This window comes from Crassostrea angulata, chromosome 2 (genome assembly GCF_025612915.1).
Source record: "Crassostrea angulata isolate pt1a10 chromosome 2, ASM2561291v2, whole genome shotgun sequence".
In the NCBI taxonomy this organism is placed as follows: Eukaryota; Metazoa; Mollusca; class Bivalvia; order Ostreida; family Ostreidae; genus Magallana; species Magallana angulata.
Genome location: NC_069112.1, coordinates 65299659 through 65314138, shown reverse-complemented (window position 1 = coordinate 65314138; position 14480 = coordinate 65299659). Strand labels below are relative to the sequence as shown.

Genomic DNA, 14480 nt, shown 5'->3' with positions numbered 1-14480 from the left:
TAGAGACATTCAACATGATCAACCCCTGCAAGATCCGTTCGTACAAATCTGGCCATCTTCTTGATGAAACTTCGGGGAGGGGACTCGAACCGCATTCTCTCTACATTGTTTAATATTTCCAAATCCAGTGTTCACAGAAGCATAAAGTCAATCAGAACATCTTTGATGAATGGCAGATTTGTTAAAGAAAATCTTGGATTTGGTCATATCACAAGAGAAACGGTCATCCAACAACATATTCGACCACTGGCCCAGACTCTTTTTGGTGATGCAGCAACCCAGCAGGCCATACTAGTCCTAGACGGAACATACATCTACATCAATAAGAGTGGTAACTTTAAGTTTCAGAGACAATCATTTAGTTTACACAAAGGCAGGCCCTTAGTCAAACCACTTGTAATTGTGTCAACGACTGGATACTTCATCTCTGTTATGGGTCCTTACATCGCAAAGAACAATGATGCCACCATCTTAAATCATGTCATGAAAACCAACATTGAGGACATTTGCAATTGGGTCAGAGAGGAAGATATTTTTGTCATTGACAGAGGATTCTGGGACTCTCTGGACTTCCTTGAGGAGATAGGAATACAAGCACAGATGCCATCCTTCATGACAAAGGGAGAGAAACAGATGCCAACTGAAAATGCAAACTCCAGTCGACTTGTAACAAAGGTATAAAATATATGAATAAGAATTAAATTAAGGTCTTAAAAAAAATGGTTCCAGTTTTTATAACAATTAATTTAGAAACTTGTATCTTCTGAACCATGTAATTTAATAACAATGCTTATACATGAACTATCATCATATATATAATATATATCTTTTTATCTATTCACAGATCTGGTGGGTTGTTGAATCGGCCAATGCCCGAATTAAACATTGGCGTTATTTAGGAAAAATTCTCCCATCAAACCAAAATCCGCACATTGGGGACTTTGTCCGCATTGTGTGTGCCATATTTAACAGGCATGTACTTTTTGTATATCACTACATATAATAGTACATGTATTTATATAAAGGTATTAATTAAAATATGCATATATATTCTATACTCTTATAAGCTTTTTAACTGTAAGATTATACATTTAAAATTACTATAATTTCTATGACAATACAAAACTGGTTAAATATCCATATTTTATTAGATTGTTATTTACATTATTACAATTGCTCATCCATGTATTTTGTCTTAGGTATTTGAAACCTATTTCTGCTGGTGATGCCGAAGAAGACCTGGCTCTTGGCTCGAAGATGCTTTACCTCTCGAAGTAGGTAAACACATTGCAGCAGCATGTGGAACTTTATAAACTAGATCGTCGATCAGTTTTCTGGGAGGAAGTTGAGGATCTTACTGATTTCCCTGCTTGGATGAGGAGCAACTCAGATCCCTGACATGTGGTACATACTAGTTAAAGTTATCGCCTAGTTATGCCCAGGAGCACATTGAAGGTGACTGCGCCATTCAAGTATACAAAGAGGAGCCAGGTCCATTACGAGTGCGTTTGCAGAGCCGCCATGTCTCCTCTAAATCCTACCTATTGTGGGTAAGATACGAAGCAGGTGAGATCTGTGGGTGGTACTGTAAATGTAGAGCTGGTGCACGAGTGGTAGGAATGTGTGCCAATGTGGCAGCTATTCTGTGGTTTCTTGGCTATGCTCGTCACCACAAGGAGGGTAAACTGGGTGTGAGAGACTGGGGTGAGTTCATCAGTGACGCTTCATTAGTCGATGACAATTCAAGTGACAGTGAGGAAAGTGAACCAGAGGAATGAATTAAATTTATTGTTTCATCCTAAAATTAATTTAAGGATTGTGAATATATTTTTCAATTCTATTATTCTTTTAATTAACATTCACTTTAATTTACAGATATCTGCCAAACTCTTACTTGATTAGAAATTCATGTTAGTGTTTTATATTTTGTACAGACTCTGAGTCATATAATTTCCTACTTGTATCTATATATTTAAAGTAAATACATTTCATAGATTAAACTACACATGCAAAGAGTGCAGAAGAAGGTAAGAAAACTGTCAAAGAAGAACCAAATATGTCTGAAGATGAGTTAAGACAATGATTAGATATATCACACAAAATACAAAGTATAAAATTTGACAATGGAAGAATACCATGGTTTAACACAGTCTAAAACAGACAAAGATTCCAAAGGTATTCCACGCACCTTAACATCCACACCAAAGTCTCTTTTCCCTCTTTTAAGCCGTTCTCCCATATTGCCCCCCCCCCCCCCAATTAGTTCTCCTAACCCAGTTACCTTATCCTCCCAAAGAATCCAAATATTTTCAGGGGAAGAGAAAAATGATACATCATTAGAGGTTTGGAAATTTGAAGTCAAGTGTATTTTTAGAGAGAAAAATTACTCCACTCCAATTTTGTTACAATCAATAAGGTATTCTGTCAAAGGAAAACCTAGATCCTTATTACTATCAATGTCTGATGAAGCAACTCCTGGAATGATTATTCATAAATTGGAAGGTGTTTTTGGTAATGTTTATGACAGTGAAGCAGTCATGTGGAATGAAGTTAGAAACAATATTACAATCTGCTGTAGAAAAAGGTCACATTAGCCAGACGGCAAGAAATGACATGCTTCGAACCAAATTTTGGTCAGGTCTCAGAGATTCGGAACTTAAAAAATGCCAGTAGGTATAAATATGAAACTACCAAGGACTTCGATTCTTTAAGAAAAGAAATCAGAGCTATTGAATTAGAGATTTCAAATTCCAAAGCAAGTTCTAGGACCTCTGTTCCTCTTAATCCAATTACAAGTTCCACTGATACTACCTTAAAGAATATCTTTAAAAAAAATTGAAAAAATGGATGCAAAGATGACTACTTTTGAGAACACCTTATCAGAAATCAAACAAGAGAGAGGAGAGCAACCCAACAGAGGAGAAAGAGGTCAACGTCCATTTTGGCGAGGAAGAGGTAATCAAGGTAGATACAACAGCCAGGAGCAACGATCAACTTCCTATCAACCACACCAACATGGTAGACAGTCAACTCCGCAAGGATATTAACAATGGTCGAGTTGTACAGATTTCATGAACAGTAACAGATCAAATGAGACTCCAGGTCAATACAGCAGAGGATACCGTAGCAGAGGATATTCCAATAGAGGATATTTCAACCGAGGAGCATACAGTTCAGAAAGAAAAAACTAGATTATGTCTGCATTGAGGAGCAGATAGCAGACACAAGTGTAGAACCAAGCTCCATCAATATTGAAAATCATTTTAAAAGCATATCAAATGATCCAGCAAGAGAAAAGTGTGCAAATTGTAGGCAAACTGGACATTCAGATTTATACTGTAGAGTTGGAACAGATCATTTAAAGTCATTTTGCAACCAGGAAACTTCAAAATCAAAATCTTATCAAGAAAACATCAATAAATGTACTTTAGTTGGTTCAACAAATGAGGTCTCTGTTACTATTGATAATTATCAAACAACAGCACTTATTGAAACTGGATCTTCAATTTCAACAATTTGTCAGTGTTTTTTATGAAAAAAATTTGTATAATATACCACTGCAATCTTTGTCAAATATTTTACATGTAGAGTGTGCAGATGGTCATTCATTACCCTACTTGGCTTATATTCAGTGTTCTCTGAAAGCTAAAGGTATCGACAACAATCAAGTTTGTGTAGATGGTTTATTCCTTATTATACCAAACACATCATATAGCAAATGTGTTCCCGTTTTAATCGGTACTAACATTATCTCTGTTCTAATGAATCTAGTTAAGGAATCGCATGGTCTTAGGTACTTACAAGAAGCAAATTTATTTGCTCCATGGCACCTTGCATTAAGATGCGTTTCTTTAGGAGACAAAGAGTTACAAAGACACAAGAATGTTCTAGCTTTAGTTAGACTAGCCGAGTCATCTAGAGTTATTATTCCCCCAAATACAGATATTGTAGTCAAAGGGTATCTACATAAAGAACTTCCATATCAACCAGTTTGTGCGTTGTTACAGACAACATCTAAATCAAAGATACCTAAAGACTTATATGTGTCTCCTGTACTTATATCATATCACAATAGACATAATGGAGTAGTACCTGTAAGTAGTATAAGGCTCCTAGATAGGGGGGTCAACTGAGGTCAAATCCAAAATGGCGTCTTAATTATTGAGGTCAAATCCAAAATGGCGTCTGAATAAAGGTAAACAAAAGGCAGTATAGAGAGAGAACGACTTTATTGAATGAAAACATGCAATTAGAACAAGACAATAATGATAAACCGTTAAAGTTAAAGTTAAAAAACGTATTTACATTGAAGAAATAATCCTTTTCTTTCACGGATTTCGGTTTTTAATCGAGGTCGGGTTCCTCAATGAACATGTTTTGATTGTTGATTCTCTTCATTCGCCCCGGTATTTTTTGTTCGATTTTCATTTCCTCGTCCCAGTCTTCTTTTTTAGGTTTTTTGGTTGTTTTTTTTCTCTCCTTTTTGATGGTTTTTTTTCGGCGGTTCAGGTTCAGTATCTTCAATATCTGAAGTTTGAATGAGTTGTTCAATTTTTGTGCAGTCCTTGGTCCAATGGCCTGTTTCTCCGCAGGTATAGCAGGCGCTTCTTTTTTGTGCTGCTGTTTTCTTTTTTTGTTTTTCTTCCGAGCCGTTAGGGCAGTTTTTAGTAAAATGTCCTTCTTCGTGGCAATTGTAACAATAGCCTCTTTGTTTGTGTGGGCATTTATTAGCCCAGTGTCCTTCTTCCCCGCAATTGAAGCATTCGTTGCTTTTAGTTGCTGGATTTTTATTTTCTTTTTGAGGACAGTTGGAAGAATAATGTCCTGGTTCTCCGCAGGTGAAGCAGCTGAATTTTGGTTTGATTTCTTCGGCGGTGTTAGTTTTTTTCTTCTTTTGGTATTCTTCTTTGTGAGGGCATTTCGGTGAAAAGTGGCCTTCCTCTCCGCAGGTATAGCATTTATAAACGGTAGTCATTCCTCCTTTTTTTTCCTGTATTTCTTGAATTTTTTTCAAGATGATGTCAGTATGATTAGCAATTTCATTGCTCATGACTTGGAGGGTATTCAGAATTCCTTCTTGAGTGGTAGTAATAATACCGAAGTCTTCCTTGCTCATGAACGAGGGTTCCTCATATGCCCCGCTATCGAATACAGCCATTTCTAAGGTTACGGGGTCCTGCGACTGGGTCATGAGAGATGAATCATAGCTCATGATTTTTTAGAGAATGAATTTATTTAATAAAAAGTCCTGTCTTATATACCCTCGTTGTTTACATGACTGAAGTTGTTATTGTTAAAATCGCTGCAGCTGTTTGACCTAAAAAAAACACCTGCAGCTGTCTAGCGCCCTTGAGAAAGTTCGTAAACATATTTGCCTGAGGGTATATAATAGAGGATTTTTTATCATTTTAAAAATCAGAGTATGATACTAGAGCAATTATGATGGCTGATATTGCTTCATTTTCCTTTGAAGGGTATTTGTTGGTGACGAAATGGAACGCGATGGCGTACGGGGAGAAACGGCAGAAGTTGGTACAGATCGTGGAGATGAGCAAACAAATCGACAACCTGAGATGGCTTCAGAAAGTACTGATAGGGGTCGCGGAAAACCCGAATCCCGGGAGATTGGCGACGATTTATTGGTTTGCGGAGGGAGCCAAACCAGGGTTGCTGCAGAAATTAACCGGGTTACTGTAAAAGAATATCAGAATTGGAATTGTATGAAGAAAATGTTTACCCAAAAAGGAAGAGAATGTACTCACATAATTCGTCAGATCGATCAAATGAAAATTGCGGCTCTGGAGTTTGCGTACATGAAACTAAAGAGAAATCTGAACATGCCTCAATGTTTGATTGTAGAGGACGACACCGAGAACGCTCGACCAGTGGACGAAGAAGCCATTGTCCCGGACGTGGATGTGTTAAAACAAGAAACCCAAGAAGCCCAATAAAAAAAGTAAGATTTGATCCTGAATTGAAAATTTACGAAGTTCCTAACGAGGATCGGACGAGCGAATGGATGACCGCTGCAGCAGACCGGAGTCGATTTGAACGACGTATTGAAGAGATGAGCCATCTCCTTGATCCGATTTTAAAAAGACGCTATCAATTGTATGAATGGTTTTGGGGTAGACCAGAATATGGCTACGAATTTTCTTGTGTTATAAAAAGACGCTTAAAAATGCCTGAACGTTTGATTAAAAAATTGAAGTTGATTTAATATGTTTGTATTCTGAGTTAAAAAAAAATGTGTTTGTATTATTTTTTGAGTTACTGTGTTGGTATTAATAAAATATTGATTTATCATAAACAAATTGTTTTTTTCTATGGTGTATCTTGAGTACAAAAGCGTTAAATCCAATGATATGACGTCACAGCGCGTGCTGAACTGTCGATTTCAAGGTACTTGAACTATTGAACTCTGATTTCCTAGACAACTGTCATTTAGTTTGTTAAACTCCGCCTTCTTATCGTAAATATCGGCGTTCTCTATCCCCGCACTTCACTAGTTACCTAGTGTTTGCAAGAAAACTCAACCATGAGCACTTCTGTTCCAGTGAGCCATAGCTATCCTCGCCTTTTCACGAGACAAGTGATAGAGCTCTGGGATTACCAGTGGAATCCTGTCCACCAGCGGTATGACCGGGTTTGTTTTAGGCCCTTGCATTTGTTTGAGGATGAGGCCAATCCACAGGACCCCTCTGATGGGGAGTTTTATCGCCCATACCCCATCATGGTGAACGAGTTGGAGGAAAACGTCCAGCGGAGGATGGTGCCACCTAACAGACCGCCACCGCCCAACTTTGGTGCTAGCCCCAGACCAGCTATTGTGGCCATTCCGGTGAGAAGCCCAACGGTACCTGAGTTCCCAGCCAGTCCCGATCCTGTGGAACCTTACTCGCCCACAGATACTCCTACGAAGAGGGTCACACCGTCTCCACCTCCCTACTCACCAAACAGGACGCATTGTGACCGGTCCTACTTTGTAGCGAGGCAGGACCATCATTTCGCTTTGCCATTGGACTGCCCGGACAATCGGCCAGCTAGACCAGCGGGAACATTTTCACCAGCCAATCCGCCCCTCCAGCCCCCTCCTCAGCCTCGACGTACGCCAATCCGGAGGAGAGCACCATCTCCACCCCGACCGGTAGGACGTGGAAGAGAAGGAGTCTATCCCGTAGGGCGAGGGAGATCGGGGCCCTATGTTCCCCCGGTCATTCCGTCAGAGGCCTCCGCTTTTGCCCGGCCATTTCAGCGGGCCAGGAATTTATTTGCCGATTTTGTACCGAGCAGTTCAACCTCTCCTCCACCCATGGTGCGAACCTTTCCTGGACCTCCGCCGCCGCTGCCTCAGCCTCCCAGGACTCCATCTCCTCAGCCTCCCAGGACTCCGTCACCAGCTCCCAGGGCCCCGTCTCCGCCGCTTCCCAGATGCCGCCGTCCAGGACCCCGTCTCCGGACATTTTCCTGGAGCTTTACCAACACGGCAGACATCCAATTGATGACCGGAGCCACCTGACAATAATACCCACTTGGGCCATAAAGGCAGAGAAGGAATTAACTGGAGAGTGTGTCATTTGCTATGGGGAGAAGGAGCACCTCCAGATTCGGTGTCAGAACTGTGGCACAATGCGGTTTTGCTGTATTTGCGTGGTAGGAGTCTACCAGAGCATCAACCCTTGCCCGATGTGCAGATTCCGGGGGGAATATTGAGGCAGCCCAGCAGCTCCAGCATCAAGCCATGACAGGCAGGCTATAACATCTAGCCCCAAATGGCCCTTTTCAGGGCCACCCATATTTTTCGAAAAGATGCTATCTAGTACAATGCAATAGAAATAAAACACTTAAAGGACAGGTGACACAATCACAAAAACATTGACCAACAAGTTGAATTGTGAGTGGGACACAATTTCTGCAAAAGTTTCCTTTCTACTCCCATCTGTTTCACAGCTATTGCTGAATTACTGAGTTGATAAGACGCGTGACCTCAATATGCATATCTGAAGCCTTTGAGATCGGAAATCTTCGGTGCGACGTAATAGCCGACACACTGCCCATTCGCTGTATCTTTCAACCATAGGGATTTCTAATCCTTCTTATCTAAAATCTGAAGTCATTAACTTTTGCTCATTGCTATTAAAAGTTTGAGAACCCAGTACATAAACAGAGTTATTCTAAGCTTAGAAACCCCATTTCTGTTTCCTCAGCAATTATGAATAGGAGTTAAAATTGCTTTCACTGATATATGTGCTTCATGCTGGAAAAAATTTGTCAGATGTTGGATTTTTAAAGGATAAAAATCATCAAAAACATGGAATCATTGTTTCTAAAGAAAGGATTTTGTTTTGTCAACACATAGTAAGTGGTAATGTATAGAGACTTTTCGTAACCAGGAATTTCACCGGATTTTAAACCCTAAATAAACCCTTATTAAGTTAATTGGACTTAATAAAGGATTTTTTGATTTAAGAAGTATTACCAGAAATCCTGGTACATGTAAGCAAATATGTACGTAAATTTCTTTAGTTCCACAAAATCAGGGGTCTACCTTAATCTCAATACTAATAACACAAACATCTTTTAATATTATCTTTAGTATGGTATTTGATCATGTTTGTTTATTGAAATTTAATCAAAATCATAATCAGTAAAGACTGAAACAGTAGTTTTTTAACATAGTATTCAGGTTTTAAAAACGTGTTAATCTCAGACTCCTTGAATTTTATCCAAATGTAATTTGATCTTTCTTTTAATAGTTTATGAAGATCATTTTTTGGTAGTACTTCTGAGTTGTGTATAATTTATTCTCTATTGATCAAACCTAAAAAAAAAAAAAGCCCCAAAACGAACTGTTATGCACACTAATGACTTCTTATATACTGACATTAGATCCAGATGGACAATGAATTATTTTTTTACAGCAACACCAATTGCTACAAATAGTACACAAAAAAGGATTTATATGTGATATAATAAAAATCTAACTCATTGTGCTCCCAGTTGATTTTTTTTTTTTAGAAAAAAAATATTTAGATTAATATCAACTTATTCAAATAAATGCTTAGGATCTGCAAGATTGGAGCAGTATGCACATTCAAACAATATATTTCAAACTATACTGAATACTGACAATCTGAACAAGTGGTTGCCTGTCTGGCTGACAGGATGATAATCTTCTATAAATGATTATCAATCACAGAATCTTCAGACTCATTCTAATTTAATTAATTTTTTTCAATTTCTATTATCACTATCTTATGTACACAAAATTTCTCAAAAACTCCATTAACCAATAATACAACATGTAATCTTGTACATTCTATAATCTTACTACTTTGTTTTCAGGAGAGGGTTCATACACTAAACTTTTCAATAAAATATTCTTTTAATAAATTCACTTTAATCTGATAGTGCTTTATTTCAAAATCATCATTTGCAACACAAATACACTATCCTGTACGTGTAAATAAATCCTCGTCCTGAAACTTGTTTGAAAGCATCATGAGGTAGTGTAAATTCAAAGTTGTGAAAATCATGACCCCCGGGTGTAGGGTGGGGCCACACTGGGGGATCGAAGTTTTACATAGGAAAATATAGAGTAAATCTTTAAAAATCTTCTTTCAGAAACAAATCAGCCAGGAAAGCTGACACTTGTGTAGAAGCATCCTCATGTAGTGTAGATTCAAAGTTGTGAAAAACATGGCTACCGGGGGTAGGGTGGGGCCACAATGGGCTGTCGAACTTTAACATAGGAATATATAGAGTAAATCTTTAAAAATCTTCTTCTCAAAAACTAATCAGCCAGGAAAGCTGAAACTTGTGTGGAAGCATCCTCAGGTAGTGTAAATTCAAAGTTGTGAAAATCATGACCACTTGGGGTAGGGTAGGGCCACAATGGGGGGGGGGGGTCAAAGTTTAACATATGAATATATAGAGTATATCTTTAAAAATCTTCTTCTCAGAAACTAATCGGCCAGGAAAGCTGAGACTTGTGTGAAAGCATCCTCAGGTAGTGTAGATACAAAGTTGAGAAAATCATGACCCACTGGGGAAGGGTGGGGCCACAATGTGGGGTCGAAATTTTAGATAGGAATATATAGAGTAAATCTTTAAAAATCTTCTTCTCATGAACCATATGACCAGGAAAGCTGAAACTTGCGTGGAAGCATCCTCAGTTAATGTAAATTCAAAGTTGTGAAAATCATGACCCCCGGGGGTAGGGTGGGACCACAATGGGGGGGTCGTAGTTTTACATACGAATATATTGAGTAAATCTTTAGAAATCTTTCTTTTCAGAAACTAATCAGCCAGGAAAGCTGAAATTTGTGTGGAAGCATCCTCAGGTAGAGTAGATACGGAGTTGTGAAAATCATGACCCCCGGGTGTAGGGTGGGGCCCAATGGGAGATCGAAGTTTTACATAGGAATATATAGAGTACATCTTTAAAAAGCTTCTTCTCAGAAACTTATCAGCCAGGAAAGCTGACAGTTGTGTAGAAGCATCCTCAGGTAGTGTATATTCGAAGTTGTGAAAATCATGACCCCCTGGGGGTAGGGTAGGGCCACAATGGGGGATCGAAGTTTTACATAAGAGTATATAGAGTATATCTTTAAAAATCTTCTTCTCAGAAACTAATAAGCCAGGAAAGCTGAAACTTGTGTGAAAGCATCCTCAGGTAGTGTAGATACAAAGTATCTTTGATGTATTATTGTACATTGTCCAGATAGTTTGTATTATGACTCCATTAAGCTGATTTTATCATACCTATTGTTTCTCAGGTGAGCAATGTGGCCCATGGGCCTCTTGTTAAATTCCATAATGCAAAACAAGTTCTGAATATCGCTCACTGGTCCCCACAGCTTTAAGACACGTAATGTTTCGTTCTTCACGCTTTTGCCAGATATAAATATTCCAGTCCGCAAAACACTTTTAACTGTTATCTACCACTGTAGATTCGATATTGTTCATGAATTATACTTACATTGACGGTTTTCCCCTACTACAAACTACTGGGTATACAAGTGCATCACCCAGAATTAATGATGGAACCAAAATTATAACAGGTTAACTCCATTGATAGGCTGATAACCATGCCGAATGTAACAGCCATTTACAGCAGCCATTAAGCCAGTAAAGGCTAACGGCCAATAATGAAATTCATCAAAACACTGAAAGTACTTACACAGATATTATTATATTTTACTCTACTAGACTTTGACCCGTGCTTGCACGGGTTGACATTGCTTATGATACCGAACATTTACGAAATAGATACATCGAGCTTTCAGCCTAGAATAATGCTATTTATTTCACTAACCTCCGCTTAGTTAGAATAATCTGTGTCTCGGGACAGGCCTTCACACAATTAAAATGCATGCGATATACCGGTTATGTAGCAAAAATAGCAGAATCGCTCCGAAACGATTTTGGAGAAAATTAATGAAGCTGGATTGAAAATAGCAGTTCAATTTTTCATAACAAACCATTTTGAGGCCGTTCAGCTTCAACTTTAATTCATATTAATAAAGAATTAAACACTTTTTTACCAACGCTTACCTGCTTCGAATTTACACATCATGCTAACATTTGGAACTCGGGGGATTTTTCGTATCAAATGCACTGAGTTAGAGTTGTCTCCCGTATTTCCTTTGATGAACAGAATATATGACAAATTTTCAATGAAAATTTACACGTATTTGTATTATCGATTCTGTATCATTGGAAATGATATACATTTGGCTGAAGATTTGTTCAACAGGATTCGTTTTGTCATCCGCTTCAACGCGTCATTATAGAATTTTAATCTAAAGACACGATCCAAAAGTTATATAAGAATCCCTTTTCTGGGTAAATGATAACCATGTCGTCTCCCCTGTCCTATTTGAAAGAAAACGAAAAAAAACCGCAGTTGTTTTTATTGACACAACATTGCTAACACATAACAAAAACAAACAGGAATTGATTCGAATGCATTTTGTAAATGTTGATACATATAAAGGTACATGATAGATTCACAGTCAATATATTCAGTGTACGTGGTATAAATGAGATAATAAGAAAGAGTCATCACGCAACATAACTATACTCTGTCCAAAGATATCCTGGGTTCACATTTTGCTTAATTTTTTGATATTTATAAATACCTCAGGGTTCCAAGATTTCACTGTCAAAACGCCCCTGTTAGCTTATCAGATTACAATACAATGCCAGTAATGTGATGTCTACGGGGATTTTGTATTGCAGCGAGCCCTGATGATTACGTTGAAAAATTACGCGATGTATTCCGAATGGAGAAAAAATGTTAACATTCCTCATTAAAAATCTAAAGGAATCTGTTTTCGCTCCTATGTATTTTTCCAAATGAAAGATGATAATGTGTCAATAAAATTATCTTGGAAATTATCCCTTTCAATTATTTCAATTGCACTTATTTCACATGTATGTGTATTTTTATGAAAAAAAAATATCTCCCAAATGTGCTGCTGAAATATCTTGGGACAGACTCTAACAAATACATGTAAATAATCATTTCATGCATGTCTTTTATAATTATGCTATGAATATTTGGAATAAAAGGCTTAATGATACAATGGTATGCAATGAAATCTGACTAAAAACTCGCAGTGTACAGAAGAGTTCAGAACATTTGAACTAAACTGATAAGAAGCTTAAGTGTACCTTTGATCTGTAATAATAAAACTTTTAAAATATAACCATTTAAAGGGACTTGGACACGATTTGAGATCAGAAATTTTATTTTTAATTTTTATGTTTAAAGTGGTTTACTGGTGCATTTTAAATGATTAACCAAAATATTGAATGTTAAAGTCAAGTTACAAGCGAGATACAGACGTAAGAATTGATTATGTTAACAAGGCTCGAGTCATATAGTTGTTTACAAAGTTGTAATGTAGAGAATTACCATTTCGTAGACAAAATGACATGTAAGAAACAATTTAAACTAATTCAATATCTTCATAAATACTATTATCAACAAAAGAAAGATACATTTGATTGAAACTTACACCAATACAACACATATGTAAAAAATGACTATATTCGAGCTTTGTTTACAAAACAAAGTTATTATCTCTGTACCTTGCTTATAGCTTGATATTTGACTTTCAAATTTTGACACAGCATTATAAACTTCTATATTTATCAGTATGAACATTAACAATGGAACAATAAAATTTGAAAATTTTAAGTCAAATCGTGTCCAAGTCCCTTTAAAAGAGAGTTAAATCATGCTGTATGCTATGTTATAATATGATGAATGGCAATCAGGAGATTATATGTTACGGTGTCAGATTCCAAAGCAGTGGTATAAGATTTCAGTGTTCTGTTACATTGTATGCAATGGTATATGTTGTTAAAAGATACATGTCTGCTTGAACTGACTGAAGGCATAAGTAAGCCTTGTCAATCTGAACTATAAAAAAAAGATACATAATAAATTATCCGGGATGCTTAAACAAATGCATGTATTTTTTTACGGTAACTGTTTATCTATGACACCAAATTATTTGATGATTAGACGGGGACGCCAAACACGTCAACTTCACAAACAGTGAGGGTCTCTGTTGTCTTGGAGATCTTTACGAATCTCCCCTGTGGTGATGTCGGACAATCGATGACGACCAGCTGTGACGGAGTACCGGGACCAGCAAAGAGACCACAGGGAGTGCTGATGTCTGATTCTGTCAGCCCAACAGTGACGGTAACATCACGCAGCCGGAATGACAAATCTAAAATAAGTCAGTTTATGATCATTCAGAACACAACAATATGCTACAACACTAGTTGCACGGATCGGTTAAGTTTGCTTTTTAAACAGAACGCTATATTTTGTCCACGGCTCTGTTTTAAAAATACATCTGCAAGCTCTATGAATGGTGTGCTTGCCTTTACAATGAGGTGGTCGTGGCCTGAAGCCTTTTACTTTTTGCGATAATGATTTTAAAAGTAACATACATGTACATTATTACAGGGGAATGTTATAATCTTTGTGAAAAAAAATTGCGTTTCACTCCTAAAGTCTAGACAGTTATCAACTGTTATAAAGTTGTTCAACTCATTTTTTTTCTATTCAGGTATTAATTCTATTATCTCAGGCACATGTTTCTATATGCAAGTCTAACCGAACACGCCATCGGATATTTTATCTGAAACGACATCTTGTGTACAGTCAGACATTTCGTTTTCTTTTCAGGCCACGTGTATTTTGCATGTATGAACACATATCTTTTGATAAATACAATTAGTTCATAGCTTTTTTTTATTTTATGGACACGTATTATATCTTCACTGTATGCAATGGATTGAACATGCATTTCAAATTTCTCTAAACCCATTTTTAAGAAAAACTAGCGATTTTTGTACCATATATTCTTGAATAACGTACACAGTAACGGTTTTCTGATGTCTGATGGCCAGTGATCGGCCAGATGTAAACATTTTACTGGCTGTGTGCGCATGGT

General features: G+C 37.4%; 2 protein-coding genes and 1 pseudogene across 2 annotated transcripts; 2 read left to right on the top strand and 1 right to left on the bottom strand.

Moving 5' to 3' along the window:
* LOC128172707 (uncharacterized) lies at positions 1-1069 on the top strand. Its single transcript, XM_052838470.1, has 2 exons — positions 1-675; positions 845-1069. Exons 1-2 carry the CDS (start codon positions 64-66, stop codon positions 1001-1003), a joined length of 771 nt encoding a protein of 256 aa, XP_052694430.1. The 5' UTR covers positions 1-63; the 3' UTR covers positions 1004-1069.
* A 5469-nt stretch (positions 1070-6538) lies between these two features.
* Positions 6539-7519, top strand: LOC128174710 (uncharacterized). The gene has a single exon (XM_052840195.1). The coding sequence runs from the start codon at positions 6539-6541 to the stop codon at positions 7517-7519; it is 981 nt and encodes a 326-aa protein (XP_052696155.1).
* A 5705-nt stretch (positions 7520-13224) lies between these two features.
* LOC128174709 (uncharacterized) overlaps positions 13225-14480 on the bottom strand; it is a 115746-nt pseudogene continuing 114490 nt past the window's right edge.